Source organism: Agaricus bisporus, assembly GCF_000300575.1.
Source record: "Agaricus bisporus var. bisporus H97 unplaced genomic scaffold AGABI2scaffold_7, whole genome shotgun sequence".
In the NCBI taxonomy this organism is placed as follows: domain Eukaryota; kingdom Fungi; phylum Basidiomycota; class Agaricomycetes; order Agaricales; family Agaricaceae; genus Agaricus; species Agaricus bisporus.
Genome location: NW_006267370.1, coordinates 1,132,484 through 1,159,474, shown reverse-complemented (window position 1 = coordinate 1,159,474; position 26,991 = coordinate 1,132,484). Strand labels below are relative to the sequence as shown.

At 47.0% G+C, this 26,991-nt stretch overlaps 9 protein-coding genes across 9 annotated transcripts; 2 read left to right on the top strand and 7 right to left on the bottom strand.

Annotated features, from left to right (window-relative positions):
* Positions 1-1,504: 1,504 nt before the first annotated feature.
* Positions 1,505-3,249, bottom strand: AGABI2DRAFT_186564 (hypothetical protein; the record flags this gene model as incomplete). Its single annotated transcript, XM_006462622.1, has 4 exons — positions 1,505-2,215; positions 2,295-2,688; positions 2,761-3,001; positions 3,039-3,249. Coding segments are annotated over 4 exons (1,496 nt in total), but the record flags the coding sequence as incomplete, so codon positions are not given.
* A 92-nt stretch (positions 3,250-3,341) lies between these two features.
* On the bottom strand, positions 3,342-8,961 carry AGABI2DRAFT_186563 (hypothetical protein; the record flags this gene model as incomplete). The annotated part of the gene is made up of 26 exons (XM_006462621.1): positions 3,342-3,477; positions 3,531-3,597; positions 3,652-3,928; positions 3,979-4,083; positions 4,143-4,645; positions 4,756-4,934; positions 4,980-5,119; positions 5,179-5,253; positions 5,307-5,393; positions 5,448-5,607; positions 5,665-5,719; positions 5,778-5,952; positions 6,071-6,158; positions 6,207-6,303; positions 6,360-6,427; positions 6,475-6,542; positions 6,593-6,686; positions 6,739-6,777; positions 6,829-6,925; positions 6,975-7,056; positions 7,119-7,247; positions 7,305-7,865; positions 7,913-8,146; positions 8,201-8,316; positions 8,365-8,682; positions 8,763-8,961. 26 exons carry the CDS (start codon positions 8,959-8,961, stop codon positions 3,450-3,452), a joined length of 4,041 nt encoding a protein of 1,346 aa, XP_006462684.1. The 3' UTR covers positions 3,342-3,449.
* A 727-nt stretch (positions 8,962-9,688) lies between these two features.
* On the bottom strand, positions 9,689-11,340 carry AGABI2DRAFT_207215 (hypothetical protein; the record flags this gene model as incomplete). Its single annotated transcript, XM_006462620.1, has 3 exons — positions 9,689-10,531; positions 10,570-11,198; positions 11,250-11,340. 3 exons carry the CDS (start codon positions 11,338-11,340, stop codon positions 9,689-9,691), a joined length of 1,563 nt encoding a protein of 520 aa, XP_006462683.1.
* A 2,148-nt stretch (positions 11,341-13,488) lies between these two features.
* On the bottom strand, positions 13,489-15,290 carry AGABI2DRAFT_193789 (hypothetical protein). The gene is made up of 8 exons (XM_006462619.1): positions 15,128-15,290; positions 14,901-15,072; positions 14,687-14,842; positions 14,525-14,637; positions 14,288-14,457; positions 14,095-14,239; positions 13,714-14,036; positions 13,489-13,659 (listed from the first exon to the last, which is right to left on the bottom strand). Exons 1-7 carry the CDS (start codon positions 15,244-15,246, stop codon positions 13,862-13,864), a joined length of 1,050 nt encoding a protein of 349 aa, XP_006462682.1. The 5' UTR covers positions 15,247-15,290; the 3' UTR covers positions 13,489-13,659; positions 13,714-13,861.
* A 126-nt stretch (positions 15,291-15,416) lies between these two features.
* Positions 15,417-18,394, bottom strand: AGABI2DRAFT_224213 (hypothetical protein). The gene is made up of 12 exons (XM_006462618.1): positions 18,273-18,394; positions 18,059-18,072; positions 17,865-18,006; positions 17,076-17,811; positions 16,943-17,022; positions 16,716-16,885; positions 16,574-16,667; positions 16,126-16,522; positions 15,947-16,077; positions 15,756-15,892; positions 15,661-15,703; positions 15,417-15,608 (listed from the first exon to the last, which is right to left on the bottom strand). Exons 1-12 carry the CDS (start codon positions 18,374-18,376, stop codon positions 15,551-15,553), a joined length of 2,106 nt encoding a protein of 701 aa, XP_006462681.1. The 5' UTR covers positions 18,377-18,394; the 3' UTR covers positions 15,417-15,550.
* Positions 18,395-18,834: 440 nt separating this feature from the next.
* AGABI2DRAFT_193787 (hypothetical protein) lies at positions 18,835-19,892 on the bottom strand. The gene has a single exon (XM_006462617.1). It carries the CDS (start codon positions 19,857-19,859, stop codon positions 18,897-18,899), a length of 963 nt encoding a protein of 320 aa, XP_006462680.1. The 5' UTR covers positions 19,860-19,892; the 3' UTR covers positions 18,835-18,896.
* Positions 19,893-20,536: 644 nt separating this feature from the next.
* On the bottom strand, positions 20,537-20,809 carry AGABI2DRAFT_193786 (hypothetical protein; the record flags this gene model as incomplete). Its single annotated transcript, XM_006462616.1, has 2 exons — positions 20,537-20,731; positions 20,795-20,809. The coding sequence occupies 2 exons, from the start codon at positions 20,807-20,809 to the stop codon at positions 20,546-20,548; spliced, it is 201 nt and encodes a 66-aa protein (XP_006462679.1). The 3' UTR covers positions 20,537-20,545.
* A 706-nt stretch (positions 20,810-21,515) lies between these two features.
* On the top strand, positions 21,516-22,499 carry AGABI2DRAFT_72191 (hypothetical protein; the record flags this gene model as incomplete). The annotated part of the gene is made up of 5 exons (XM_006462615.1): positions 21,516-21,774; positions 21,827-22,036; positions 22,088-22,143; positions 22,195-22,241; positions 22,292-22,499. The coding sequence occupies 5 exons, from the start codon at positions 21,516-21,518 to the stop codon at positions 22,497-22,499; spliced, it is 780 nt and encodes a 259-aa protein (XP_006462678.1).
* Positions 22,500-23,373: 874 nt separating this feature from the next.
* Positions 23,374-25,934, top strand: AGABI2DRAFT_72717 (hypothetical protein; the record flags this gene model as incomplete). The annotated part of the gene is made up of 18 exons (XM_006462614.1): positions 23,374-23,503; positions 23,564-23,674; positions 23,715-23,776; positions 23,861-24,079; positions 24,145-24,256; positions 24,310-24,406; positions 24,463-24,628; positions 24,683-24,723; positions 24,783-24,946; positions 25,013-25,037; positions 25,090-25,125; positions 25,184-25,274; positions 25,323-25,371; positions 25,424-25,516; positions 25,577-25,601; positions 25,657-25,694; positions 25,750-25,770; positions 25,825-25,934. Coding segments are annotated over 18 exons (1,590 nt in total), but the record flags the coding sequence as incomplete, so codon positions are not given.
* Positions 25,935-26,991: the final 1,057 nt, after the last annotated feature.

The window sequence follows — 26,991 nt, the reverse complement described above, 5'->3', positions numbered from 1 at the left end:
ACCCCGATCGTATTCTTCATGATTGGTCCACCGGACGAGATCCATGATACTGCAATTCTTCTTTTGGATATACCCTGACCAATCCATACGAGTTGGCATCTGACTGTCTGGCGCAACTGCACTTCCTATGATCTCGCAGGTGGCTTCCAAGACGTAAAACTTGTTCGACCTTTGACTGTTGTCCCTTGCTTGAGTGTCAATCTCCCATATCTCTCCCGGAACGACCTCCTGCGCTTTCACAACTCGGTATCTTTTCACTTCGGCCAGACCCTGGTTCAGCGACATCGAGAAATAACACCTAGTTAACAAGAACCTGCATAAAAAGTTCACCAGCATCTTCCTTGTTTGAAAGAGAAATACTATACCGAACAGCAATGACCGCTTCTCTTGCATCATCCCCGCTCTTCCACACATTATCCGCAATAACCCCAAAATCACCATCAACCAATTTACCTATCAACGAACTCCTAAAAGCCTCCCTTCTCTCTCTAAACTCACCATCCCTCAGCACCTTATAACACCACAAACACATCCTATCAACAGAACCTTTTTTCAAAACTTCATCAAGCCGTTTTCCCGGATACCACCGCTTCAAATACACTCTTGCAGAAAGATACGCCGAATACCGAAACAATCGACAAGTCAATGCTAGATTCGGTATATCTTCACGACGAATATCACGTAGAATTATCGCCAAGTTGGTTGCATATCGTCGTTGAGAAAATGAGGGTGGGAATATTATCGTCTTGAACTCAAGCTTCGATTCGTCTAGGATTGGAAAATCTAGGTAGTATCTGTTTGGGTTGTGGCGCTCTGTGCTTTGTGAAGGGATTGCGGGGATTGGCGTGGTCGATGCGATTGACTTGGGTTGGATAACGAGTGGAATGTATCTCTTGCCATTGGACGCAACCGCTTTTCCCCTCGGTATATGCGCTATCTCTTGCTTGTTACTCGGTTCTATTACCACCGGCACTGTTCTCCGGGTCGTTCGTGCTTCTTGTATTGACTTCTTGATAATGGATGACTGTTCGTTCGGCACATGCTTCGTTTTCTGTTTCTTCGAAGGTGGCGCTGCTTCTATCGTAATAGTTTTTGCTGGCTCAAAAAGTCGCAGTGTCGCTGGTGCTCGAGTATTTTCAGCATCTTGCAAGGATCCAAAATCAATAGTCACGTTCGTTCGCTCTCGGCAAAGCTCAATCGGAGATGGTTCCCTAGGTTTTTCGACTACCAACGCTTTCACAGCGTTTTGGACGGCCACAGATTTTGAGGGTTTCTTTGTCTTTTGTTCCTCACCGGGTCGCTTTTCTTGTGGCTGCGTAACAGAGCCATCCCCCGTTACCAGTACGTTCGCGGTCGGGACACTCTTTCCATGTGCATCCAATTTTTCGATAAGTGCACTCTTGGTCAATTTTGAGTAACCAGTAATGCCTTTCTCTTTGCATAAAGCCTTTAGTTGAGGTACCGTCAGTTTTTGCAGGTCGGTCGACATCAGTGGAGTGGAGAGAGTAAATGCCAGGAATATCGATCAAATGCCCAACTTGTACATATGTAAATGCATGTCCCTATTAAACCTCAGTTGATGAAGGTACCTTTTGCGCTACCACAATGGCCACATTCCTCCCACTTCCAGTAGCCTGATCAAACAAATTCACGACCGAAGTCCGCAAATCCGATCGTCCCTCGCTCTTTACAAGTTCATCTACCCACACTAATCGGTCAAGAATGATAGCACTCTCAACTACCGTCCCCACCAAACACCGTAATGTATGAAAACATTCAAGTAGGCGCTCCATCCTCATATCCCTATCCACAACTTTCAGCTTCTCTCCAAAGTCTATACCCATCTTCTTTTCAGCAACATCTACAAATGTTTTCCAATCGGTATATGCGGTATCCTTCAATCGTCCGAGACGACGCATTTCAGGCGTTGCACCAGTGCCCTCTTCATTCAATTCAAAGTTGTGCACTTTAGCAGTCGGTAATCGAGACCAAGGAAGTTGTCGTCCAGGTGTCAAGTTTATTTCAACCGGTGGGTGATTGACTGGTGCATTTTGTCGCAATTTCTTCCCGAGTAAAGCTCGCCAAATCACTTTACGAAGTGCAAGTTTGACTGAAGGAAAAGGTGTAGGAGGTGATAGACTTGAAAGCCAATGATTCGGCACCTGCGCCGCAAGATGATAAGCTGACACCGGAAGGTCGATTGTTGGAGATTTCTCTTTGAGAGACTTAGATAGAGGGAAGTCTTGACACACACGTCAGTCAATCAAGTTTAGCGGCGTAAAGGAAACGCGTACCTCCCGGGTTCATAAGATTATAACAGCAACCAACGACCACCATACTAGCGATCCTCCATTGCGTCTTTCCTGAAGACCTCTGACCCAATACCTTTATGACATCAGGTGTAAGAGAACCACAAGCGTGTAAACCAACGAGCAGAACAGGTAGCATCTCCTGCTTCGCATCAATCCCTTCTAGACTCTCTTCTGTAATCCACGTATCAATAGTAGAATATAGGGCTTCCGGAGTAACGTGTATAGTTTTATGAGTGATCGGCGGATTTTCATTCGAAGGAAGGGGTAACAATCTTCTTTCCCAACGTTGAGCTCCACTTGTCTGCGCTTCATCCGCATCCAAAGCAAGGATTTTTGTTTGTGGTAACTGAGCCTTCAAAGATCTCGTTAGATAGCCCTAAGGTAGCGAAAGATATTCTGGTTAACTGATCCATAGCACACGAATGATAAAATAATATTTTGAACAGACTTGGCCAGCCCCAACATCCACAATCCGTAACACGGATGGGTCCCATTTGTTAATCCGAATGATTTGAAGGATATATGCGACCATACGAGATACTTCGTGTACTTTCTTTGGTGACATTCCAGTCTCTTCAATTTGCGGAAAGTCACCTTCCAATGAAATCGGAAGTCGGTCTAGTAGTAGTCCTCTGACCTCATCGAGAATATTTCTCAAGTCGCCCGGCAATGTTGACTCCCTGACAATTCTATACAGTGAACTTGAAAGGACTTTGAAGGACGCACCTATCACAGGCTGTCATGTAATAATTGACTATCTCCAGCCAACCATCGAGATTTTCGCGACACCAGAAGAACCATTCGCAGCAGCCTTGAATAATATCTGCTTCTGGGTTCGTAGCAATGTCATTGGGGTGTGAGCGGAGTAAGAACTGTACAAGCGATGATATAAGAAACGCATGGAGATGTCCGAGTTTCTTTATAGTGTCTTGCATAGCCAGTGCAAGGGCGTTCACCTGGCGGACTGGAATAGTGAAGAAGTAGATTGCATACCCGCTGACGATCTGATTCCCTTTACAGTAATTTGCACGGGCACAAGGGTGATTTATGAATTCGAAAAACTCTTTTACAGTAGAAAGTCAACCAGGTATAGTGATGAAACTCAGTATAAGATATATCAATAAAATCCAAGGAATCTCAATCGTAGATAGGAAGAGGTAAAAGTCTAGGGATAATTTATCAGTTCCATCATCTTGTAAATCGCGAAAGGATACTCGCCTGTCTGCATTAAACAAGAAATTATTGGCAGAATCCTCGCCTTCCAGAAACTTTGTAGGGTATACGACTGTAGATGCTTGTAAGCCACAGCACTCGTAAATAAATATTTCCCTGAAATTACCTAAATGTCCATTAAGTTCGCCGAGTAATCTTGCCATCTCCTCTCTCTCCCATCTTTCAAAGTGATCACATCTTCCTGTCGCTTTATGGACAGGCTCATCGTCAGGTGAACTTGTCTGACGAAGAGGTTGTTTCGTGCCACCATTTTCATGACTGCCCTCAGAGATTCCATCTTTTATGGGGGTGTTGGTGGTCGCCATACCGTTGCTGACATTCGGCAAAAAGTCTTCTCGCGTCTCCGAGGGCATTCGGGCAGTTGGTTCACCCGATTCTGGGCACTGATCGATGGCGATGAGCAAGTTTTCAAGCGACAAGAGCAAGAACTAACCGGTCTAGCAAGGCGTTCGTGATGCATGACGAATTCTTTGTATTGCTTCCAAGTGGTCACCGTGTCATCAGGTATGGCATGAAAGACTTTGCGGTAAATTTCCGTCTGTACAGTGGGTCGAAAATGAGCGAGGGGTAAACTCAAAATTGGAAAAAAAAACAAACGTTATAGGCGGCGCTAGTGACCCACATGTCCTTCCAAAAACCATCCGAAATTGGGTCCTCAAAATCATCCGGGCCAACTTGCGGTCTCTTGATAGAGACGTTCCACTTGGTAGTTAATTTACTAGGACGCCGCTTCCGTATTGTACTTCTCGTCGCAACGCTTTCATGCTCTTCATTGGCCGTAGTGCTCGTGGATGGATCATGGTCCTCCAACTTTGGATTGTCTGACAATTCACAATCAATCGAATCCTCATAGGTACCTCGGCTTGTAGGCGTGGTTTCGCCTCCAGCGGTAGCATCAACTTGAGAGGAAGGCCTGTTCTCCGCCGGAACTTGCTCCAATCCTCCCGAACTCGTCCTCTCCTTTGCTTTCAAAATATCGTCCTTACGCTCCTGTTCTAATGCATCCGCTCTAACGCTGTGACTGTCCGGTTGATGGTTTTGATCGGTCTGTAGTCCGTTCGCGACCGATAATGGAATGTCCTCTCTCACATCACCGCCATCTACGAACCCGCGTGATAATAAGTCACTGGTTTGGAGGTAAAGGAAAAATCGTAACCTTTTTTGACAACGTCTATGCTTGGCATGTCCTTTTGAATGTCTTCGGTTTGACCATGGTCCTGGTTTTGTTCGGGATCGCGTGGCATAGTCTGTTCTAAATGAACAGAATCCTGACCTACATTATCGTCACCATCAAGAGCATCAACATCTATCCCAAGATGTTCCCTCATCAACCGTACTCGGAGGGAATGCGCAAAGCGGCCAACTTTGAAAGGTCGGCCAGCCATTTCTCTAAGTATTGCTTAGTATAAGCCAACGTCAATCACGGTTACGCACCCATCGATCATGTCAGTGTCTCTAATGACAGCAGCTAATTCCGAGTCCCTGTCACCTCGCTGGGACCGTTCATTGATATTGGCGCTGCCTATGATAGCCACCCGATCATCAACAATGCAAACTTTGCCATGGATATAAACCTGTTTAACAAGATCGGTTCATGTTTCTGACATTGATATCTATACATAACGTTGCGGACCTGTTCGGTTGTTAGCACTTCGCCGCGTAGTTTTGCCCAGTTTCTCAGAGAGAAAACGGAGATATAATCCTCAGGCTGTTCGTCAAGCATCAAGGAACGCTGGCTGCGATCAATCCCAAAGGACGTACATTTATGCCCTCATTTCTCAATCTTGAAAACATAGAGGTCGGTCCTTGAGTGATGGTTCGGTTCTGACATTCCAGAATAATGCGGATCTGTCGAATTCTCGAATTTCAATTCAGGTTACACAGATCCAAAAAAAGGCGTACTGCACTAGCATCGCTGTGGTCAACTGGGAACGTAAACCCCGGTAGAAGGGGAATTACGATGCAGCACTTCCATGGAGTGCTATCCCTATGTGCTTTGATAATGCGGTGGACGATTGCATCCCCAATGTTATTCTCAATCTTAACACCATTGACGACAGTCCTGAGCAATAATTGAGAGTCTGAGTGGGAAGGGTGTCCCAAAGCCAAAGTCACGCACGATGTTATGAAAAATTGGTTTTCGATATAGACAAAATGCTCGGACATCTGAATAGCTGCACAGTCATTACTTCAGGACGGCATCCTTTCCCCATGCGACAGTTGAACACGGACCTTTGAGGTACGCATTCTGGATAGAATGCTCAATCTTGGATTGTGTGCCCATCGACCAAGGCCCGGCGGACCGACATATCTGCATCTCACATGTTCCCGTGAGGCCCATTTCAGCCAACTCTGTAGGCTTAAACTCCGGCGGAGGCAATAAGAAAGGCATTACCCGTGTATGGTTCTATAAACGCAGCACTCATTATTCTGAAACTGTTGGCAGCACCAGAGGTTAACATATGCAGACCTTTATTCTCAGAAGATAATTCCATCTGTAAGCATTTGATTGACCAAGAATGCACGATAGGTAAAAGATAAAAATACCTCTGAACAAAATGTCGTGCAAGATCCCGAGCCGGCTGACCGACCACTTGCAGGCCAACGTCATGCCTTGACAAAATCAGCCTGGACACCATGCGGGAGTATGAAACAACGAACCAGGGCATTCTGGGTGACGTGGTCCGATCATACATGTCTTCATCGGGTTTGTGAAGGTTATAGAAGTCCAAGATACGGGGATTACTGTAGTCCTTGCCTGGAAGATCACCGTCAATGAAAAAGCGGATAATAATAGCAAAACAACCAAGGTACCTGGCCAGATTTCCGGTCGGTCGGTGCCCTCAACATCATCCACCAATACATGTTGCGGTGTATCCCACCTAATGTCATCAGTGTTTCCGCTCGGGAGAGTAAGCAAGGTCAGCACCTTCCGAAGCACAAATCGATTCCACCCATAAATGCAATAGTTTGATCGATCACACATAATTTCTCGTGCTATTCGAAGAATCAGAAACCACCAAATATTTCCTAGTCGTGGGACATACATGAGCCCAATACAATGTTCCTGTTTGGAAATGTGACGGCGACCGCTGAACCATAATATTATGATGTAGACCCTGCAATCGTTGCTTCGCATAACTAGATCAGTGAGGTCAAATATTATGGCACCCAAAAAATGGAAGAGACGGACTGGCTATCCGTGGGTGTCGTTCGATTGGAGACTTCTTGACTGTTTCAAAAAATGAGCAAGTTCCCACCAGCGCGTAGTAGAGGACAGTACTAAAGAATAACATATATTTTGACTCCTTCCTTGGCTTTCCTCTCGAGCAATCTGTCAAGCCGATACCTGTCCATGTTGGGTCTTCTTAAGAACAATTCTAGACTTGACTTCAACGGCTGAAACTTCGGAGAACGTGGAGCCATTACCTGGAGACAACCACCAGTCGTGAATCTGGATAATCTCCCGAGCCATAAGGATGGCGCGAGAAAGATTCCAAAAATAGTCGCGCTAGTTCGTTGTCGCGGTCATTAGATTCCCCTTCTGCTCGATATCAAGATAAAGGAACCCACGCCATCAACAAGCCATTGCGCTGCAACGTTGAGCCGGATTGGGGCAAAGCTGTCAAAACGGTTTTCATTAGTGTAAGTACTGGAAGATGCACTTTTTTCAAGTGCCGTGATCCATTGAAGCATTTGTCGCTAGAAAAAATCGAATGAATGACTGGATCAAATGTATCAAATATAGAACGGACACACCTCATTTCGTGCAAACAGCTTTAACTTCGTCTGAGAATTTACGATATAAAACGTATGTTTCGATACTTCCTCATTATTCTTCCCTTCTCCTACAGCTTGGCCATCTGCATTTGGGCTTTGCAAATTTTCTGGAACGGATAACGGATTGGGATTAGTGGATGGGTCAAGCATTGGTGTCCAAGAACGGGGCGGCATAGAAGTCGGGTCAACAGGATGATCTACATTGTGCTCCCTTTGACTTTTAGCTCTATGATCTGAACTCTGCATCCCTTCATGACTACGTTCTGTTTTCAAATGGAAGACTCGAGAAATCCGAGATTTTACAGAACCCAGCAAAGAGTGGTTATCACTATCACCACGGTCGCCATTTCGTTGCGGAGATAGATGCTGTTGTCGGGATGTTGGAATCTCCGAGCCTTGGTGTTTGTTCAGAGACGATATAGGATGCTCGATCATAGCAGGAGCGTTGTAAAGTATGTTGTTGAGACCCTGTCGATAATACCTCTTCGGTTGTTCAATTCGAAAATCAGGATCAAACATGAAGACGTCCCAGACCGTGAGCTGTATGGCGTCAGTCATTGTTATGAATCACTACGACAGTGACCAACCTCTCCAGGTTCGTTTACAACGACGAGATAACTTTCTCTAACGGAAGACCAGCGCAACTCTTTTCTCACTCTTCGGCCTAGCCCTTTTCTACCGAAACCACCCGTTCCATTGTTGACGGCTTGCATTTGCAGATATCCCCCTTTATATTGTACTCCCCCAGAATGAGCGAGGGAAATTGAGAGTGCACTGACTTCCAAAAATCCTGAAAGCCTATTGGATGACGGATGGAACATCTGAGCAAGAGTTGAATCAGTATCCAACTTTATAGAAATGTATGAAAGACTTACGACCGCACGCATCAGCTTGATTAGGTAGGTTTCCAAAGCTTCCCGCTGCAATCTGGCAAAAGAAGCCTGATCAATATTAGCATCCTCTTTCTTGAGGAATTTGAGGTAAGGTATACCTGAGGGGCAGGTGAGGACCCAACTAGAGATTAAGCATCGAAACTTACTGGTTAGAGGGAATTCAGGAAGTTCATCTCCGAGACGATTGTAAACATTTGAAACAGTGTAGTGGGTGTGTAAGGACACAAAGTCACGAAGCTGGCGGTAAATGACCCATCTTGCGGCACCGTTGGCATACTCACATTCGATTCGAAAAGCAGTCCGCTTCTCTTCAGTAGGGTGGTAGCTGTCGCTGATGCGAATTCTTAGCCTATGAAGAAATATCGGAACTCTCCTATGTCCCTTCTCATCTCGATCAAACCAGAGCCGAAGCATGAGAGTCGACAGACCACCAGTAATGACCTCGTCTGTGATGTTGACTGTCGCTGAAGTAACAGCCGACGCTGAGGGAAGTGAGGAATCGTTTTGTGGAACAGTCTGAATGTTCGGCAGCAACGATCGTAACTTTGCCCATCTCGCTTTGCTTCCTTTACCATCAAAGGCTGCTTGGGGTAATGACGATGAACGTTGGCGAAGTCGCGGAGAAGTAAGGAGGCCCTCATCAATGGTAGCGCGCCTCTTGGAAATGCTAGACTTTCCGGCCAGTAAGGAAGGTTCCCCATCATGCGCAACGCCATTGCCATGTTGCCCTTTTGCTTCTCCATCTGGTTCCTCCTTGTCTTTGGACTCTGTGGTTTTCCAGGGTATGGCGCTTCGTGGTCGCTCGTCTTTGGGTGAGTCTTGAAACCATCTGATAGGATTTACCGTCCATCCATCATCGACACTGCGAGTTTCCCGCCGCTTTCCCTTTCTATCTATGACATTCTGCTCGCGAGAATGGAACGATTCTAGCACGCCACGGAACTCGGTACTGGATTGGGAGAACGAATTATCGAAATTTTCATAAGAAGGGTTTGTATTAAGGTAGGACTCGATGTGTAAACCGCTATGAGGAATGGACGGCGAGTTGGACAGCGAATATGCGAAAGATAATGAGCGGGGGGGTCCAGTTCTCGATGCTGGAGTGTCGGGCGGCGACCTAAGAAAAGAGAGACGGTGGGATGTACTGTTTCCTGCGCTATCGTACGGAATTCCGTCAAGGACGCGGTCGTCTGGAGCACGAGAGGGAAGACCCTCCGACGAGGGACCTGGACGCCTGGGTGTCGGAGGTCCTTGGGTGTGTTCCGCATGGGTTGAGAGTGATTTGGATTCGAGATTATCCGAGCTTGTGCTGTCAAAATAGTGCGAATTAGTTGCATCGAGGACTATTTCTGCCAGTGACATGGCCTCGGTGGTCAACCGTCAAAGAGAGTGCAACGTAAAAGCCGTCGTTGACACAGTGACGTCACGACATCCATCAATTCTACTTGTTATGTACTCGTTATGTACTCGTTATGTACGCTTCACTCGCTGCGCTGCACTCTGGCCCGCCTTGCGCCCGAAAACAGCCCCAGCAGTCAGCCCGCTCCCACCGGGATAGTTGCCAGAGAACAGCCCTCCAACCATTTCTCCCGTGCAATACAATCCCTCGATTGTGTTTCCTTTTTCGTTCAGAACACCAGCTCCAACCGGATCGATCGCTAACCCTCCAAACGTAAATGTGATACCGCACGTTACCTTCACCGCCATGAATGGAGCCTTGTCAATTGTGAGCGCCCAGTTCGATTTGGGGAGCGGCAGACCCAACGTCCCACTTCCATCCTTGATGGCGGGATCCCATCGCACGTCCGAGTTTTGCTCTCGATGCGCATCCACAGCACTGTTGTAATCCAGTATCGTCCTCACAAACCGGTCTTTCGCAGAAGCTTCGAGCCCTTTTCCAGCCAGCTTCTCCGCAAGTTCTTCTAACGAATTAGCAAATAACTTGTCGACCACTCCATCACCATACTCTTCTTGCCTCAGTTTGTCTATGACTTTGGAATCCCAAACCTGGAATGCAATGCCTTGGGGCTGCGACAGAATTGCGCGCCCAAACTTAGCATAGGTAAAATTTCGAAAATCTTCTCCTTCATCTACAAATCGCTCTCCTTGGGAATTTATCATGACGCCCAGAGGGTATCCAGATTTTGTGAATTGATTCGTAAGATCACGCTGGCCCGTTTCCGCAGATGCATTAGCGTCCCAACAGGTACTATGGCAGGTACCCCAGTCACCCGCTACTTGGGCACCAACACTTCGTGCAATCTCAAAACCATCGCCTGTGTTGTACGGTGTTCCTCGAACCTGAGTATGGACCTATCAATATCATTCAGAGATGCTGAAATTATGCCTACCTTGGCCATTGCCCACCCCTTTCCAAGATACTTTTCTCTCATTTCACGATCAGCTTCAAACCCTCCAGCAGCGAGAATAACAGATGGGGTCATAAAGGCAATCTCCTGTGGTTGACCATCGCCACCAACTTTCTCAGCCACGAGTCCATCAACTTGGCCATCCTTCATGACCAACCGAACCGCCTTTGTGTTAAACATTTTCTCCACCCCAACTCTGTTCAAAGCATCCGAATGAGCCTTGATCAACCCCTTCCCACCGTCATTAACACTCAACGCCATCCCTCCCCAAAACACTTGACGGTCGTTCACTATATATGCTTGACGGTTAAATGACATCACGAAGTCTACGCCGATATCATCTTTAAGCCACTGCGCAGCCTGTCTCGACTCCCGTACGAGTGTATCAGCCAGTTGTGGATCTGATTGACCGCCCGAAAGCCTTTGCAAGTCTGAAGTGAATTCATCACTGGTGTACGGCGCCAGATCAATTTTGGAAGCTTCAGAGGGTGTCACATTCGAGACGAGGCTCAAGATGTCCTGCAAACCACCATGAACAATACGATGAGCTCCTGCGGTGAAGTAACCGTTTCCGCCTGCCCATTCGGGTGGACATTTATCGATAACTAAAACTAGGGGGCCGCGTCATGACCGCGAATGCGTACAAGAAAACCCTATATTACCATTCTTGCAACCAGATTGAGCAGCCGAAAAAGCCGCACTGCTACCTGCGTGGCCGGAGCCTACGACGATGCAGTCATAGTGTTGAGCCATAGTAGAAACGGAAGGACCTAGATCTCCCAAGTACAGTCCTTCACCTTTCCGGTTTAAGTCTCATGATATTCACGATCACTAATAAGCTCGAGATTCAGCAGGAAAAATTCTGTATCCACCAAAGAAAGGTGGTTTTTCGCACACATAAGACCTAGGCCATGTTGCTCATATACCGAAACTGTGACTCGGCTGAAGTCAAGCTGCCCGCGACTGGCTGATCAGTGATCACATTGCCCCGATTCGAACTCCTGACAGGACATGGAACCGGGCTCCATTCGGGCGCACCGATTCTGAACCTTGCACGTCGCGATTTCTCACCCATTTGGCCTTCAAAATCGTGGGAACAACTATTGGCGGCCCGTTCGAAGCCGGGATCCGAACAATAACAAATCTGCGGCCTTGGTAGTCGAAATATAACCTTCGATTTTACTTGTACCTCGACGCGGCTCAACAGATTTTCCAACGTGCCTTCAATTCTGGTCAATGTTAATTTGAGTAACCTCAGGTCCTTCCATAATAATCGCCGTGCTTGAAACCTTGCGACTCGCCGTAGCTACACAATTTCAAAGGTTCCTTTAAGAGAAACATCTGAAAGTGGAGCTTCAACTGAGAAAATTCTCAGGCGATTCAGACATCCACGCGTATGTACGTGCCTGCGAATAGTTTAAATAATTAAAAGTTGAATAGGACAACCTCTGCATAAACCTGAGCTTTCAATCTCGACCATCTGTATTTCCGACATCGAGAGTGTGCTCAACCCGACTGCGGCGGACAGGAAATTTAAAGACGGAGAGCAGCTCATTCGCTATCTCCATCACCTATGTTTAGTTCCAGGTAGCTCATGGGGTTCGCCTGTGTTAAAATAAAAAAGGTCGCAGATCAAACAACCTCGTGGCGTGTAAGCTAGAATTGGTATTCATCATGGTCCGGCTTTCCATAAGAAAGAAGGGTATACGAGACGCGACACACATTAAATTGTTAAAAAGTGCCGAGGCAAGTGTCCATTGGTCGAGGCATATCCGCGTACACGAGGTCATCGTCTTAGGTGTATGTCCTAAAAATAGGATCACATTTGCGATCCTAGCAAAGCCGCCAAGCATAATGCTTAGAGACGCCTGAAGCCCTTGAGATCAGTTCAAATGTCATTGTTCCTCTTTGAGAAAGTTTGCCGGTAAAATGTATTTCCTTCCTATCGGCCGTCCATTTTATAGAAGTCGTTTGCTTCTGCTCCTTTCGATAATTTGGATTGACTCGTCCGGGGATATGCCGCCGAAGACGATGAGGACTTTGCAAATCTCCACAAGAGAAGCCGTGATACTGATCGTATAGTGAAATCCGAATGGGCCAATAAGCGGTTGTAGCGGATTCATTGCTGCTGATTATTCTTCCAGAGCCTAGTTGAATCGGCACGAGCATAACGGTTCTCAAGGCTCTAAGAACGATGCCGATAAAAACAGCCGTCAGGTACGATGGGTACATTGAGCTCCAGCCCACAGGCTCCACAATCTGAAGTATGACAGTCTTATTAACATATATTAGAATGCGATGCGGCGGGAATTCTATACCTGCCAAGAAAGGAAAAATATGGGGTCCGGGGTATAGGAACCCAGCTCGCGTCCCCGTTTTGGAATCACGGAAAATCTCTGAGGAATCTCCAAGAGCAAAGCCAATGTGCACTTGAGCGGCCTTAAATTATAGGCACAATCGTGAAGGGTGTTAGGTCTATCGTAGCATCTGCTCTTTCAGGGCCTGAACGAGCAGATGTTTCGATAGACGACTCATGACCATTTGTAACACCACTCCCAGAGTGTCGTTTCGAAGGATCATGAGTAGAAAACTGAACTGAGAAGTTGATAGAGAATCCTGTTACGAAAGCCATTCGGATATGCCAATGACCCATCGTGGGGTGACATCGACCAGTTGACTGCAACAAATCAACAAGCACTATCTGAGATAGGCAAGTCAGATTCAAAGGCGGGGTAATCTCCGTAGGACCGTAGCCAAGCCTCCATGCGCGAATGTCACCAGGCCGTTTGACATCGGAAAAAGTTAATCATCCCTGAGTACAGAAATGCTGGCACCCTGTAATCAGTTAATTCGAGCTTCCATACCCAGTTCTTTTATTCTTTCTGGTATCACCATGATCCCGATTGAAGTTTTCTTTTCGCCCACGCCGACTATAACTATACAACTATAAGTGCAGCAATGAGTCCGCACTAAAGCTGTTTGCTTCGCGATCGCGTGCGCGAAATTTTCATATAGACCTCAGATGCACGAGCTCGCCAGTGATTTTTATGAAAGGCTGGGCTAGGCGCTTGCCTGGAATCAATAGATCGCCCGGAACTCGGTAAGGTGGACATGGGACTTACGTACCTACGTCAGCATTCTGGAAAAGCAGGATGGCGAGTCCCGCCGACGCAGTTTCTGATACAATGTCATTGATACTCGGAAAAACAGTGCGAAGTTCGATAGCGCAGAGGGTTACGGATATAGGCGTATGTTGTTGACATACTAGGTTTGCTCATGACATATTAAGGCGACAGACAGTCCCCCCTCCTGTGCTTCCGTCGAATACAAAGAAATTGGCAATGGGTGGATCCCGACCACCCAGAGCTTTCAGTATATCTTGCCCAAGAACGCCTCCAATGATTGCACAGACTGGGTTGAATTCGTGTTTTGCGCCATCAGATAACGATCTGTAGGAAAAAACCCGGAGTGAGTGGAGCATTACCGCATAGTGAAGATAAACAATACTCGATGAGATCTATGGGTACTTCCCGTAAAACCTGTTTATTTACGTCGGCCGTCGACATCAAAGAGTTGGCTATTGTTTGGACTTCTGCGGCCGAAGAACTGTCCAGAGGCAAGTCTTTATGTGATATTTCATACTGCCAGAGTCCTAGTACCTGATATTGAAAGCAGCGGTCTGCCAGTATAAAGTTCGTACCTAAAATGCCGAAGAATAAGGCGGGATTGACCTCTTTCGTTTGTCGTTTATTTAATGCCGTCCATTTGAATTCCAGAGCCTTCGCAAGTGGACAATACGTCGCTTTCCTTTTGATGGTTCGAGGAGCTTCCTTGGGAGCTGTTCGGTCCCTGGAGGCCCCGAAGAGAATCCTGGAGACACATAGAATGGAAAATGCGTGTCAGAAAAAATCCAAATCCTGGTATTTGAGACGCTTACGGTGGGAGATACTCGTGTTCTATCAGGTCGCAGAAAATGTAACCGAAGAACCCATAAGAGCCTCCCGCATAAAATGATTTCCCGTATTGCCGACAGATTTCGTTTATGCGACGCTAATATCTCATTAAAAAGTTATCTTTTCCCGTAGAGAGAAGATCAAACCAGGTTTTCGTTATCATAGTCAGTGACACAGACCAAATCGACGCGTTGAATCAGGTTCTCGAAGGCCACGCCTTCCAATGCGGTCATATCCGTTATTGTCTCTACATTCACGAGGGGGTTCAGCCCTTCAATCCTTGGCCTGGCGACGTCGAGTCTCTAAAATAGCCCGATGTATCACCACCGAATATCCGAAAGCGGTTCGCAGTGCTCTTACTTTTTGTCCGACGTCCTCTTCCCTAAAGAAAAAACCACAGCCCAGGTCTTCTTCGGCAACGTTTTCAGCGTCTACGATAACCAGCTTCCCGATGCCCGCAAGCACCATATTCTTAATGGCCTCGGTAGCGACACCCCGCATTCTCACAACCAGAATGACAGCATTTCTCATCCTGTAGATACGATGAAGCCGTTACTCGGAAAAAACACGGCCAATATGAAGACTACCTTTGCTGAGCCTCTATTCCCCATAGCCTCATTTGACGATCATAACGCGTTGCTTCTTCTTCTGTTAATGTCTTGCCAGCGTTTGAAGAATGTTTCATCTCGTCACTTGAGATATCCATAGCGCTGAATTTACAGATGACTTAGGGTATGATGTTCAATAGGGACTAGGTAAATGGGTGTTTAGGAACGCAGAACTGACGCACAGATGCTAGCTTAATTGACTTCGGCAATTGCCGGATGCATAAAGTGAGTTAAACAATCTATACTTCTTCTTGTCTACAAATTTGAGTTTACGGTTAGCTACAAAAGTTGAGAGTAATCGCGATACACAATATATAAAATACATATGTCTCTTAGGTTAGGGGGTATAGGAGAGATAACATTGACGGCATAATAATGAAAAAAACATGTCCGAGACCTAACTCATCCCACCATCGTCATCCCGTCGCCGCTGGATGTTCCGTCCCGATCATCATCAAGCCTTGATCTGAAGGTCAAAAGCAGAGTCTGCATCGCAAAAGAAGTCCACTTACAAATAATTCCTTTCGATTTCGGAGAGGATACTGAGAAAATCCCCTGAGATCACACGTCAGTGGGGAACACCATGCGAAAGATACTTGAAGCTTACATAGATAGGCATGCGCCCGCGCAGCCGAGGCGGGAGCCGTTTCCGCCTTACGTACAGCATCAAGAAGTGTCGATGCAACGAATCGCACTTTATGAACCAAACTCGGGCCATTGGTTGCGATAGACTGGATGGGAATGCTGCGGCAGAACTGAGTCAAGCTGAACATCATTGTTAAAAGATTATGGATGAACCTGTGCAAGATATTCAAAAGATCACTAGCGACGACTTCACGATCTTCTGCAACCTGTTGCTCATCAAGGCTGCCTTGCAAAGACATTAGCAACTCGTCCCTGTATTGCTCAATGACGAATCGAACAAGTTGCTGCGCACCAGGTAAGTGGTAAGATCGACGATAAAGGGCAATTCTTACCTGTGTTACATATAAGTTTGCCTGCATTACGAGGAACGGATTCAAAGCGTTCGCTCGTGAAGCATTGGGGTTATCGAAAAAGTCCTTCACTTCCGCAAAAGTGGCCTGACGGAAACCTGCACCTCCATACTCGGGTGGAATATGGGCTTGAGAGTGAACTTGCTTAAGCCGTAGGGGCTCCGGCGCGTGGCTAAGGGCAGCCAGAATTCTCGAGTGCAGAGATTGCACCTCTTCCAGTCTTGCAGTAGCAAATTGGCCTTGAGGTGGGGACCGCTTATCCACACGGATACGTACAAGGATTTCACCAAGTAGCGCAAAAATTCTAGAAATATAATTAAGACCTGAAACAAGGGCTGTCTTGCCGTGCGGCTGTGGAAGATAAGCACTGGGTGTGATGCTAAGATCGATTGAGTGATGGCTTCAGTTTGATAGCATTTACAAGACATACTACTCGTCGTCGAGCTCTTTGGGGAAATGGACGGTGCAATCCTCGTCTCTGAGGCAAATTGGTCGCCCGAGGAGTATAGACATTGATTTGTCAGCTGCTGCAAGTCAGCTATAAGTATCGAAGGATGAGGGCAGTAGTATACCTCCGAATAGTAGCCAGAAGGTGCGCCGGCGCACCTCACATTCGATGGGATCCAGCCCCTCATAAGATGCCTCTTCGTGCATACGCAACGTAACGGCAATGTGAGCCGCTTCTCCGAAAGCGGCATGTTGTGTGGCATCATGGCCTTCACAAAAATGATAGATACAATCACTGATGATTGAAACGTCAAGAGATAAGAGAGGAAAAATATAGAATCACTCGACCCACAAGTAGCGAATAACCACGTGCATGGAAGTCGGAGGATCATATGAAGCAACGGAAATGTGCCGACTTGCTTCATAGCAGGTCTGGGAGTGTGATTCAGTTATCGAATTTAATGAAGAGACATATAGAAACGCACTTGAGCCAATTTTCGTACAACTGGTCGTTCCATGGGCAAGTAGGATCGAGGCACCTGTACTAATGTTGATGCTACCGAGGACATGACGAGCGCGAAGAACAGAGGATCACGCTCTTCCCTGCGGGCATGGAGGTCCGCCATGAAGGAAGGCTTATGAATGCATGGAGTCAACGGATAAACGAAGTCGAAAAAGAGGGCGATAATCAAGGATATAGTATCTCTCGGGGCAATTTCTTCCAGTCGTCGTGGCCTGTAATAATAAGACAAGGGCGGGACCGTCGAAGGTGGCAAAATAGCTGGGATCTGATGCTGCTTGTACGACCAATCATACATGGGATAAGCACTGTATTGGTCAGACGGTGGACGGTAAGGGTGAGACTCTTCTGGTTTGGGCGATGTATGTGAATTAAGCAGACCGTTGCTGTGGTTAACAGAGTCATTCGAACGGAGGCTCGAATATGATGATGAGATCTGACTTTGAGGGTATTGAGGGTGATAAGAGTCTGCAGCGATAGGATACCGAGAAGGGGGCAAAGGGACAGACGAGGGTGGTAATGGGTTGACTGTTGGTTCGAGGTATCCCGGAGGGCTCTTTGCTCCTAGAGATGGCGAGACGACACTCTTTGGAGGGCTGGCTACACTAGAAACAGGCGATGTGATGTTTTCAGCTTCATTCGGACTGTCCGGCTGGTTTGTTGCAGCAGCAGCAGCAGCCTCTTGGAGCCGTCTCAGGTAACTTTAATAGGCGCCTTGAATAAAACAGGGAGGCAGAATCGACTATCAACGCACAGATTTGGCGGGCCCCTTTTTTTGGGCTGGTAGTCGTAGGTACATGGGATGCCAAGAGTGACACAATGCTTGCAGGACTGTTTCGGGTCCTCAGGATTCTCTCGGGCACAGCGCACTTTACGCGCCCTGCAAGCATCGCAGCCTACGGGTAAGAGTCAGAGAGGGATAAGAGTAAAAAGAATGAGGAGACAAACTTTGTGATTGACGTCTAATAGACAGCATGGCAGTCAGTCAGTGGAAGTTGACAGTCAGAGAAAAAGTCATGGGACGCGTGTAGTAGCGTCAGAAGAAAACGAAGTGCGGGTTGACGAGGTGGGCAATGTGGGGGTGATGAGGTGGACGATGCGGGGGTGAAGAGGACAAAGCGTGAAGACAGAGCCGGAGAAAAATCGGGCAATTGGGACATACTTTCTCTTGCTCTTGCTGTTTTCGGATTGTGGTTCCTTGAGATGCGCATCGTCGGATGGAGGCGTGGCTGAACTATTCTCTTTCTTAGCTCGAGCGGCAGGCATGATCGTGGGGAGAGGAACGAGAATAGGGCGCGACGGGAATGCGGGGTCGAAGCGATCTTGTCCTGATTTTTGAGGCAATGGAATGTTTGTTGTCCCCGTGGTTCACTTGTTTACAGCTCACAAACTCAAAATGCCTGCTTCCAATGATTTATATCGAATAGATCAGGATGCCAGGTACTCAAGAATGTGCAACACAGTCAAATCGGTGGCGCGTGGATCCCAACATGGACCGATATCACGAGAACAGCTCAGTTCACACTGCACCAGGACTCGGCTTATCTCCGGATCCAGTACTTTGGCACGCTCGACTTCTTCCAGTTCCTCTCGCCCTTGATCTCATCAGCCCCTCTAAGCGATACATCGGTATTTTTTTCTCAAGCCAGGAAGAACTGTGCTCTATTTTTTGCTTTTCTCACGTTGCTTCTCAATGCGGCCGGTCCCGCGACGACCCCACCAAGCCACGCGACACGAAGTTGACGTATTGATGCATCTAATTATAACCCAGAGATCTAATGAGCAGCTACGTTAAACCAGTCCCTTCCTCCCTCAGCTCGCTGGTAATCATCCGAGAATCCGGTCCACTAATTTCCCCCCGCATGTTTAGTTGTCCTGTGAGCTTCACAATCGCCCCACGCTGCCCACGTTGGTTGGGGTCATTATGTTCAGCGCTCTCCTTCAGCAGTGCTTTCCAGAATTTATAAGCTAGCAAGGCGTTTTCTGCCTGTAGAGCTGAGGACACCAGATAATTTCCTATCTGAGTAGAAGTTTGAGTTCCACATTCAGTGAATCTGCAAACGAGTTTCCAAGCATCCTCGAGCTTCATGTTCCGCTGTTCTGAGGTGTCGGAGTCTTTCATTTGCACGACACCCCGAATGAGCGCGCCAAACGCTCCCACATCTGAGTGAATGTTTTCAATCTCCATCGCACGCCGTATCATCTCCTCCCGGATTCGTTCGCACCCCTGCATCGCTGCGTAATGCAGCACAGTCCCGATACTGACAGCGTCCGGTTTTACGCCCTGCTTCTCCATCTTCTTGAGCATTCCTGCTGCAGCTGTCGGCGCTTGTTCAGCTATCGCGCTTAATACTACATTGATATCATGCATATCAGGTAGTTCTCGTCGTCTCAGGAGAGCCTTGAAAGTCTTGAACCCTTCCGTATTTTTCCCCACTATAAAGCAGGCTCTGGCATAGGAAGTCAACATCCCATGGTGTGCTGTATCCCACGGCGCGTGATGTTGCTTGAACTTATCCAGTATGTGATACGCGAATGAGCGAGATGCCATCCCAAGAGAGAGGTCGCCCTTGGCCTCTTGGGTCTTGGCCACATGAATGAAGAGGCTGGTCATGCGTATCAAAAGGCTGGCATTTCCGTGAATTATAACATCATCTTTTCCACAAGCGTAATGTTCCCACAAAGCTCGAGCTGATGAGGCGAAGCCCTTTTCGGCGACAATGGAAATAAACTTTGCACGTTGATCCATAGGTATTGTCAAGCCTTGTTTAACAGTATCGGATGCCAAAGCACGAGCGAGTTGGTCCTTTCGAGTCCTTTTTGCTAGGTAAGTCATGAGCCAGGCCAAAGCCCTACCCTGCGGTACGGGATATGAATGCGCTTCGAGAACAGCGGAATCCTTAGAGAATTCGTAGAGATCTCGTGCCACATCCGTGGCATTAACCTCCAGTGCAGAATCATAAAACTGACGGACAATGTTATCCGGTACCGGAGCATGGGGGTGTAGCATGCGAATGAGATTAAGGCAGCGATTGAGGCCCATAGATGAAGGTGATATTAGTAGGGTATACAAGCAGTCGGTGGCATGTCTAATGATGAAGGAATCCGGAGTGGAAGTTTGTAGAAGTAGACGGGACATAATGTCTTCCGCAATGTCATACCAGTTCCAATAGAGACTGGCTTTGACAAGAGACACGCTGATGATTTGTTCCAAGGTTTGGGACGAGGAAGATTCAACCATTGCGCCTGATGGGATGTGATACGTGTCGGTCAGGATCGTGAATATGCCTAGTGCATTCTCTCTGCTAATGGGAAGAAACACATTAAGAAACCTGAAGGCAGACCGTACGATATCAGGAGGTGCATAGCGGACGGCACGAGGGTCGGCTCGTTGCAATCGCTTGAGGTGCAATAAGATATGGGGGTAAATAGACATCAAATGTTGGTCGACATTTTCAGACTGTTTTGGGGACGTGAACCGGTGCACAAGGTGTGCGATAGTCGACGGCGGGAGAATGACGGCAGGAGGCTGAATAACAGAAAGAACGGCCAAAAGAGTTGGGAGTGATAAATCACGGAGGATGTCTTGGTGGCTGAGGAACGTCCAGGTTTTAGCGTCGACTGTTTTCAAATCACGGCGCTGCAAGCAATCCTTGACGGCATTCTCAATGACAGCGGGGTCACTAGAAAGTAGCGCATGCCTGAAGGCTTGGTCATCTAATAAGTGTCCGGTAATAGATTTATTGACGTTGGCTTTATATGACCGGACGTCGGAATCAACAACGTGAGCTTGCAAATGAACGCGTTTTCGAGGTCGCGTCTTTGTGCCGAGGACGGGCCCTGGGGTGAATTTTCCATTAGTGTAACTGCTTTTATAGGCTCTTGCGAGTAATTGTATCTGCGGAAGGTAGTTTTGAGAAAAAATGTGGCGACGAAGTAACATTCGTCAACTACAGGTGGGCAAGTCAGCTTTGTATTGTGAGTGAGCGTAAGAGCAGCAAATGCGCACCACATTGGCCAGATGTGAATTAACCTTTGGGAAAAGAACCCAGATTCGCGTCTCCACTGCAGGCTGGGATTTGTTTGCAGCGTTAATTGGCCGAGTTTCCACGTTCTAACCAACAAGCCTAAGAGGAAGAAAAGTGACTCCACGTGATTTGCTGACTTAATTCTCTGTTCCGTGCTGGGAATGAGAATCGGTGAAATTGCGCGTCATCAGGGAAGAAAGATCAATGGGCTGCAATTCCATTTGTCCTAGATTTTGGTGATTGGAATATGCTGAAAATACCACCGATACATGATGCTAAAGGATGTGCATATTCGAAACCGAGGGTGGATCCCGGATGGGGAAAACCACGTGCGGTCGCGGAAGTGCAGAGAGGCATAGACAGAAATCTCTCCCAACATGGGTGCTGGCCAGTCTTCCTCGACTTTTCAGGCCCAGCTGCCCTCGCGCGGCCTCCACGTTCTCCGCGTCACTCCTCATTCTCCAGCATCTCAAACCGATATCGAGCCTTTCTTCGATTTCGTCGTCGGCTTCCAAGGAGACTCCTTCTCCGACAACCAGACCATTAATGCCTCCGAACTTGAGAGAATAGTCGAGTCTCATGAAGGGCGTACCCTCAATCTTCTCGTGTGGAGTAGCAAAGGCCAGCAAACTCGAGGTATTCAGGCATCGCTCTCGTTCTTCCGTGTTGATTATTGACTCCTCGGCAGTTGTCCCTATCCTGCCTTCCCGTGCTTGGTCTTCCTCTACAACCGATTCTCCTGCCAATGGTAATGGCGCACAACCATCCTTGCTCGGACTTAGCATGAGGATATGCGAACCCGAATCCGCGACCGAAAACGTCTGGCATGTACTTGATGTATATGAAGGAAGCCCCGCCGAAAGCGCTGGTCTCGTACCAATGGGTGATTGGATCTTGGGTAAGTCACAAGTACAACAATAATGACCCGGAGAGGTGACCCAGGGTTTAGGCTGGTCCGGAGGTGTGCTTGGTGCGGAAAATGACTTTTATGACGTCGTTGAAGCAGTATGTAGCGCCTCTGTTTACCGACATAATGCATTGCTGATCAAATTCAAGCACGTAGATAAGCCTTTACGAGTTTACGTTTACTCATACGATTTCGAGTGGGTTCTCGACCCCTTGCTCTTTGACTGGTGGCGCTAATTTAAACTAGTACGTTGAGGGAAGTTGTGTTAATTCCAAATCGCAACTGGGGCGGTGAGGGTCTTCTTGGATGTGTTTTCGGGTATGTTAATTTTGCTACTCTTGGCAACGTAACTTTTAAACCCCTACTTACAGATTTGGTCTCTTGCACCGGATCCCACCTCAACCACTTGATAAGGTTCCCGGATCGGTGCCTTTGGAATTCAAGAAGAGTTTGAAGAGCCAGAGCTATTCGTTCCCGCGGATGCAGAGTCTCATGCACCACAATCACACACTTGGCAGGTCAATAGGAACGCCGCGAATGTATCACAGCACGACCACACGGAAATACCTGACCCTCCCCGGCCCTTCCCACCCGCTGTCGTGTCTTAAGAAGTTCGACTTTTCAATACCTCTCGTCGACCTCTTCGTTTTCAGTTTAGTTGTACTCACGCCCATACGGAAGTGTTGATGAATATCATCCAAGCCTACGCCCCTTATTCTGCTGCCTTATCGTGCGACACCGTCGACATTACCCATTGTTACGGTTTTTGATATACAATCAAACGCCGTGCGCATGAGAGATCGTCATAGCCAGAGTTTTGCCAGGGTATCAGTCCGTTTAACCAATGTTTGACTATAGGTTCCAATGGACATGATGATTTGTATCGCTTGTTTCTCGCTTGAGCTCCGGCAAGAAGTTACCAGACCGGGCCGCCCTAGAGTAAGGATAGGATAACATTTTCTTATCCCAATATCATTTTTTCACGTTCTATACGTGCTTGATTTTTGTTGACTGAATTAGTGTCATATATCGGTCAATCAAGCAAGACCTGAAGGCACTTTGGGGTAAAGGAACTCATCAATTTGCACTTTCAACATCTATCTAGTAGCACTTCCTTTGTGTTTTCCCCTGCGGCCCGCACGCATTCCGTTACCGGGAAACGCACCGCTAATTTTAAAGCAGCCATCGCGTGGAGAAGTGTAGGTGACCAGTTGATATTTTGGTACACATGAGCCATTCTCAAGGTGAGAGAAATTCCGCGAAGTTCACCCGACTTGACGTGTTCATAGACATTTAAATGTGAGGTTTGGTGTCCAGTTGCTCGTACCTATCTGGCGAAGATGCTACTCCCCTTCTTGAATCTCTTGCTGTGGTTGCCCGCCGCTTTGGCGGCATTTGGGGTAACGACCTCCGGAAGTAATATGCTCGTTGATTCCGGTGCTGGGCTGGTTACGACCAGTAAGTGTCTCGTGATAACTAAGTATGTCGGGGTCGGGTTTACTTATCATGACGACATAGTACACACAACAAATGGGGACATTACTTCCATTAGGTTCAACGGAAAAGAACTGCAGGACCAATCTAAATTCACCCACCTCAGTTCAGGTCTCGGTAAGATCTCCAAGATACGTGTACATTCGCAGAAAGCTGATTCACTGTAAAGGCTCAGCGTCCGTCACATCTTCTGTGGCAAATAACATCGCAGTGGTCACCATAAGAACAAACACCATCGTGAGTATAAACATCCGATATATATATCGAATGTTTTGTTGTTGCGAAGTTGGATTAATCAAAAATAAACTCATTGATCTGCAGACCCATTATGTCATTACTCGCTCAGGAATAAACACAATCTACTTGGGTACCTTCGCTTCTCAAGAGCCAAGTGTCGGCGAACTTCGTTTTATTGCTCGTTTATCCAAGTCCGCGCTGCCTCGTGGTATTGCTGAAGCCGAGATTGAGGGTGGATCCGCGATTGAAGGGTCTGATGTCTTCCGTGTCAATGGGCAGACCCGCTCCAAATTCTATTCCAGTGTCAGTGTGGTTTCTTTGTGCATGCTGCTAACTAACACATACTCATTTGAAACTCGCCCCGTCAGGTCCGATTCATGGAAGATCAAGTTCATGGCGTAACCGGTTCTGGAGTTGGCGCGTTCATGATTATTCCTGGCGTTGGTTATGAAACATCTTCCGGTGGCCCATTTTTCAGAGGTGAGATTACATGACGTTACACACATCACAATCTTACTTTGGCCTCGTGCTAGATATCAATAATCAAGGTGGCGCTCAACAAGAGCTTTACTTCTATATGAACTCGGGCCATGAGCAAACAGAGTCTTATAGAACAGGCTTTTTCGGACCGTAAGTTCTTCCAAAGTAGATTTAATATTTGTCACAGGATTTGACCTCCCGTACAGTTATGCTCTCGCCATTACAAGCGGTTCTGCTCCCTCTGGCAATCTGGATACGAGCTTCATGGACAACCTTAACCTCCAAGGCTATGTTCCAGCTTCTGGACGTGGAGCCGTTTCTGGGAGTTACTCCGGCACTTTGTCGGGACCTCCGGTAACCATTGGCTTCAAGGTACAAAAAGAAAAGGACTTCGCGTGAAGTATCTTTTGCTGAATTTCGATACAGAATTCGAATGCGCAGTATTGGATATCTGGTTCTGGGTGCGTGTTTCCTGGAATAAATCGAAATATATATAATTGGGAGCTAACACCACACTTATTTGCAGTGGAGGGTTTACAAGAAATATGATGAAGCCCGGGACATACACCGTCACATTATATCAAGGCGAATTTGCGGCTGGTACTGGTAGTGTATCCGTTTCAGCAGGGAGGACTTCATCTGTCAATTTGAGTTCTAATTTGTCACGCCCGAACACAATTTGGTCAATCGGTGTGTAATTCTGATAATGGGACGGGAAACGAAGAGAGACTCATGACTTGTTTTCCACTTTTCCAGGTACTGTCGATGGAACGCCCGCCGGGTAGGCTACATTGTGGATTATCTGTTAAATTTTCTTATGTCTCTCTGAATAGGTTCTTGAACGCCGATAAAATCGAGCATATGCACCCGTAAGTCCGTCTGGTAATGTTACTCACATCATAATTGATAATTATGCTCCGTCAAAAGATCTGATTCGAGAATGGGAAATTGGGGGCCAACCACTTTCACTATAGGGTCCTCATCCACCTCATCCTTCCCTATGGCCCAATTCAAAGCGGTATGTCTTTTTTCGCCTTCAGTTCATCCCCGAACTCATTGGTTCCAGGTGAACAACCCGACTACGATCAGGTGGACGGCTTCTTCTTCACAAACCGGTCCGTCTATTTGACTATCCCAAACTAAGAATTAAGACTTAGTATACGACAGGTGCACGTACTCTCCGTATCCGTACGACCGAGTCATTTGCCGGAGGCAGGCCTCAAGTCACGGTTAACTCTTTCACGTCATCAGCTCCTCCAGGTTTGTTTTTGTTGTTCCACACTACGTGCAAAGTTTCTGAATTCGTGCATGCTTCTACAGCACCAACTAAAATAGACTCGCGAGGGTGAGTGAAAATCATCAAATTATAGAAAGGAAGTTATTCTGAATATCCGCAAAAGTGTTACTCGAGGTACCTGGAGAGGTCTCAACGAAGTCTGTAAGTACACTATGCAGTAGCTTGTATCTGGATTACACTAAAGCAATCACCAAAGACGACTTCAGTATCCCTTCCGGTAAGGCAAATCGCTGTGGGTTGCATCCGGTCAACTCATCCATCCTTTTCAAAGGTGTACTTGTCCAAGGTTCCAATACCATACAGATCAATGTCATCAGTGGTAGCTCTGGTGACAGTTTCCTTAGTCCTAACTTCGTTTTTGATTCGGTTGAGCTATTTTAGGATATGCAATTCAACCATTGTAGATAAGTAGTACAGGAGAATCGAATGTCGTGAAATTTCCTTCAGATGGAGATTCAGATATGCAAATAAATATTGTATCAGAACATTCAAGGCACCACTTCATTGCTCAAATTTCGTCTAAGTCACCATTGGACCTGGTGCATCATTTCCAGACGGCGAAGATAATTTAGGAGAATCGGGCCTAAATTCGAGATTCATAGCGATTGCAGGCCAAACTTATGAAGATTTTAGCATGAAGCGCAAGGCTCCGTTGGATATAAAGCCATACCTTCTTCAAAGCCGGGATGCCTTCCAATCCTGATTTGTTGCCATACATTCTTCATTGCGTCCGAAGTGCGTATCTCTTGCCAATGCTTCAAAAAGAATTCAATTTCAACCTTGAAACATTTGTTTAAAGAGAAGATGAAGGCGACAGCGACAAAACTTTACCTTCCTTATTTCCTCAAATGTGGAGGCGAATGGAGAGAATACTTCATATGCAATGTTTTCGACAGTCAAAGATTTAAATATATGCTTGTTCGAACTTGAGCGCAGTGCCAGATTAAAATTCGTTTCATACCGCACCTGTGCAGCACGAGCCTTCAAGTCTCTTAAGTCCAGCCCTGGGGGAGGGGGGTTCAGAGCTTTCAAGCATTGCCAACCAAACTGACTCACGATCAGCTTCACGATAGATCGCCTTCGCGGAACAAGGAGCGGGACGGCCTTGATTGTGTTTCATCCATTCTTTGATCCATTCTTTCCTTGAAGTAGCAGAATCAGTATATACTCCCTTCTTCGCCGCTGCTGGAGGTGCTTCAGTGCTAGGAGACGATGGAGATGGGCGAGTGAGCGAGGACATGGCAAGACGCGAGGAATTAAATGATGAAGCAAGGGGAGCAAAGACAATATTATCGGTATATAGCTGTTGACGGGGTGTCAGTATACAGGCCTCCGGTACGGGTACGGTCCTCACATAATACAAAAGGGCACGATATGTATTATACGCCACGTCTTTGATGACGACAGTCAAATGAGACTTGTTTTTCTGGCGTACCAG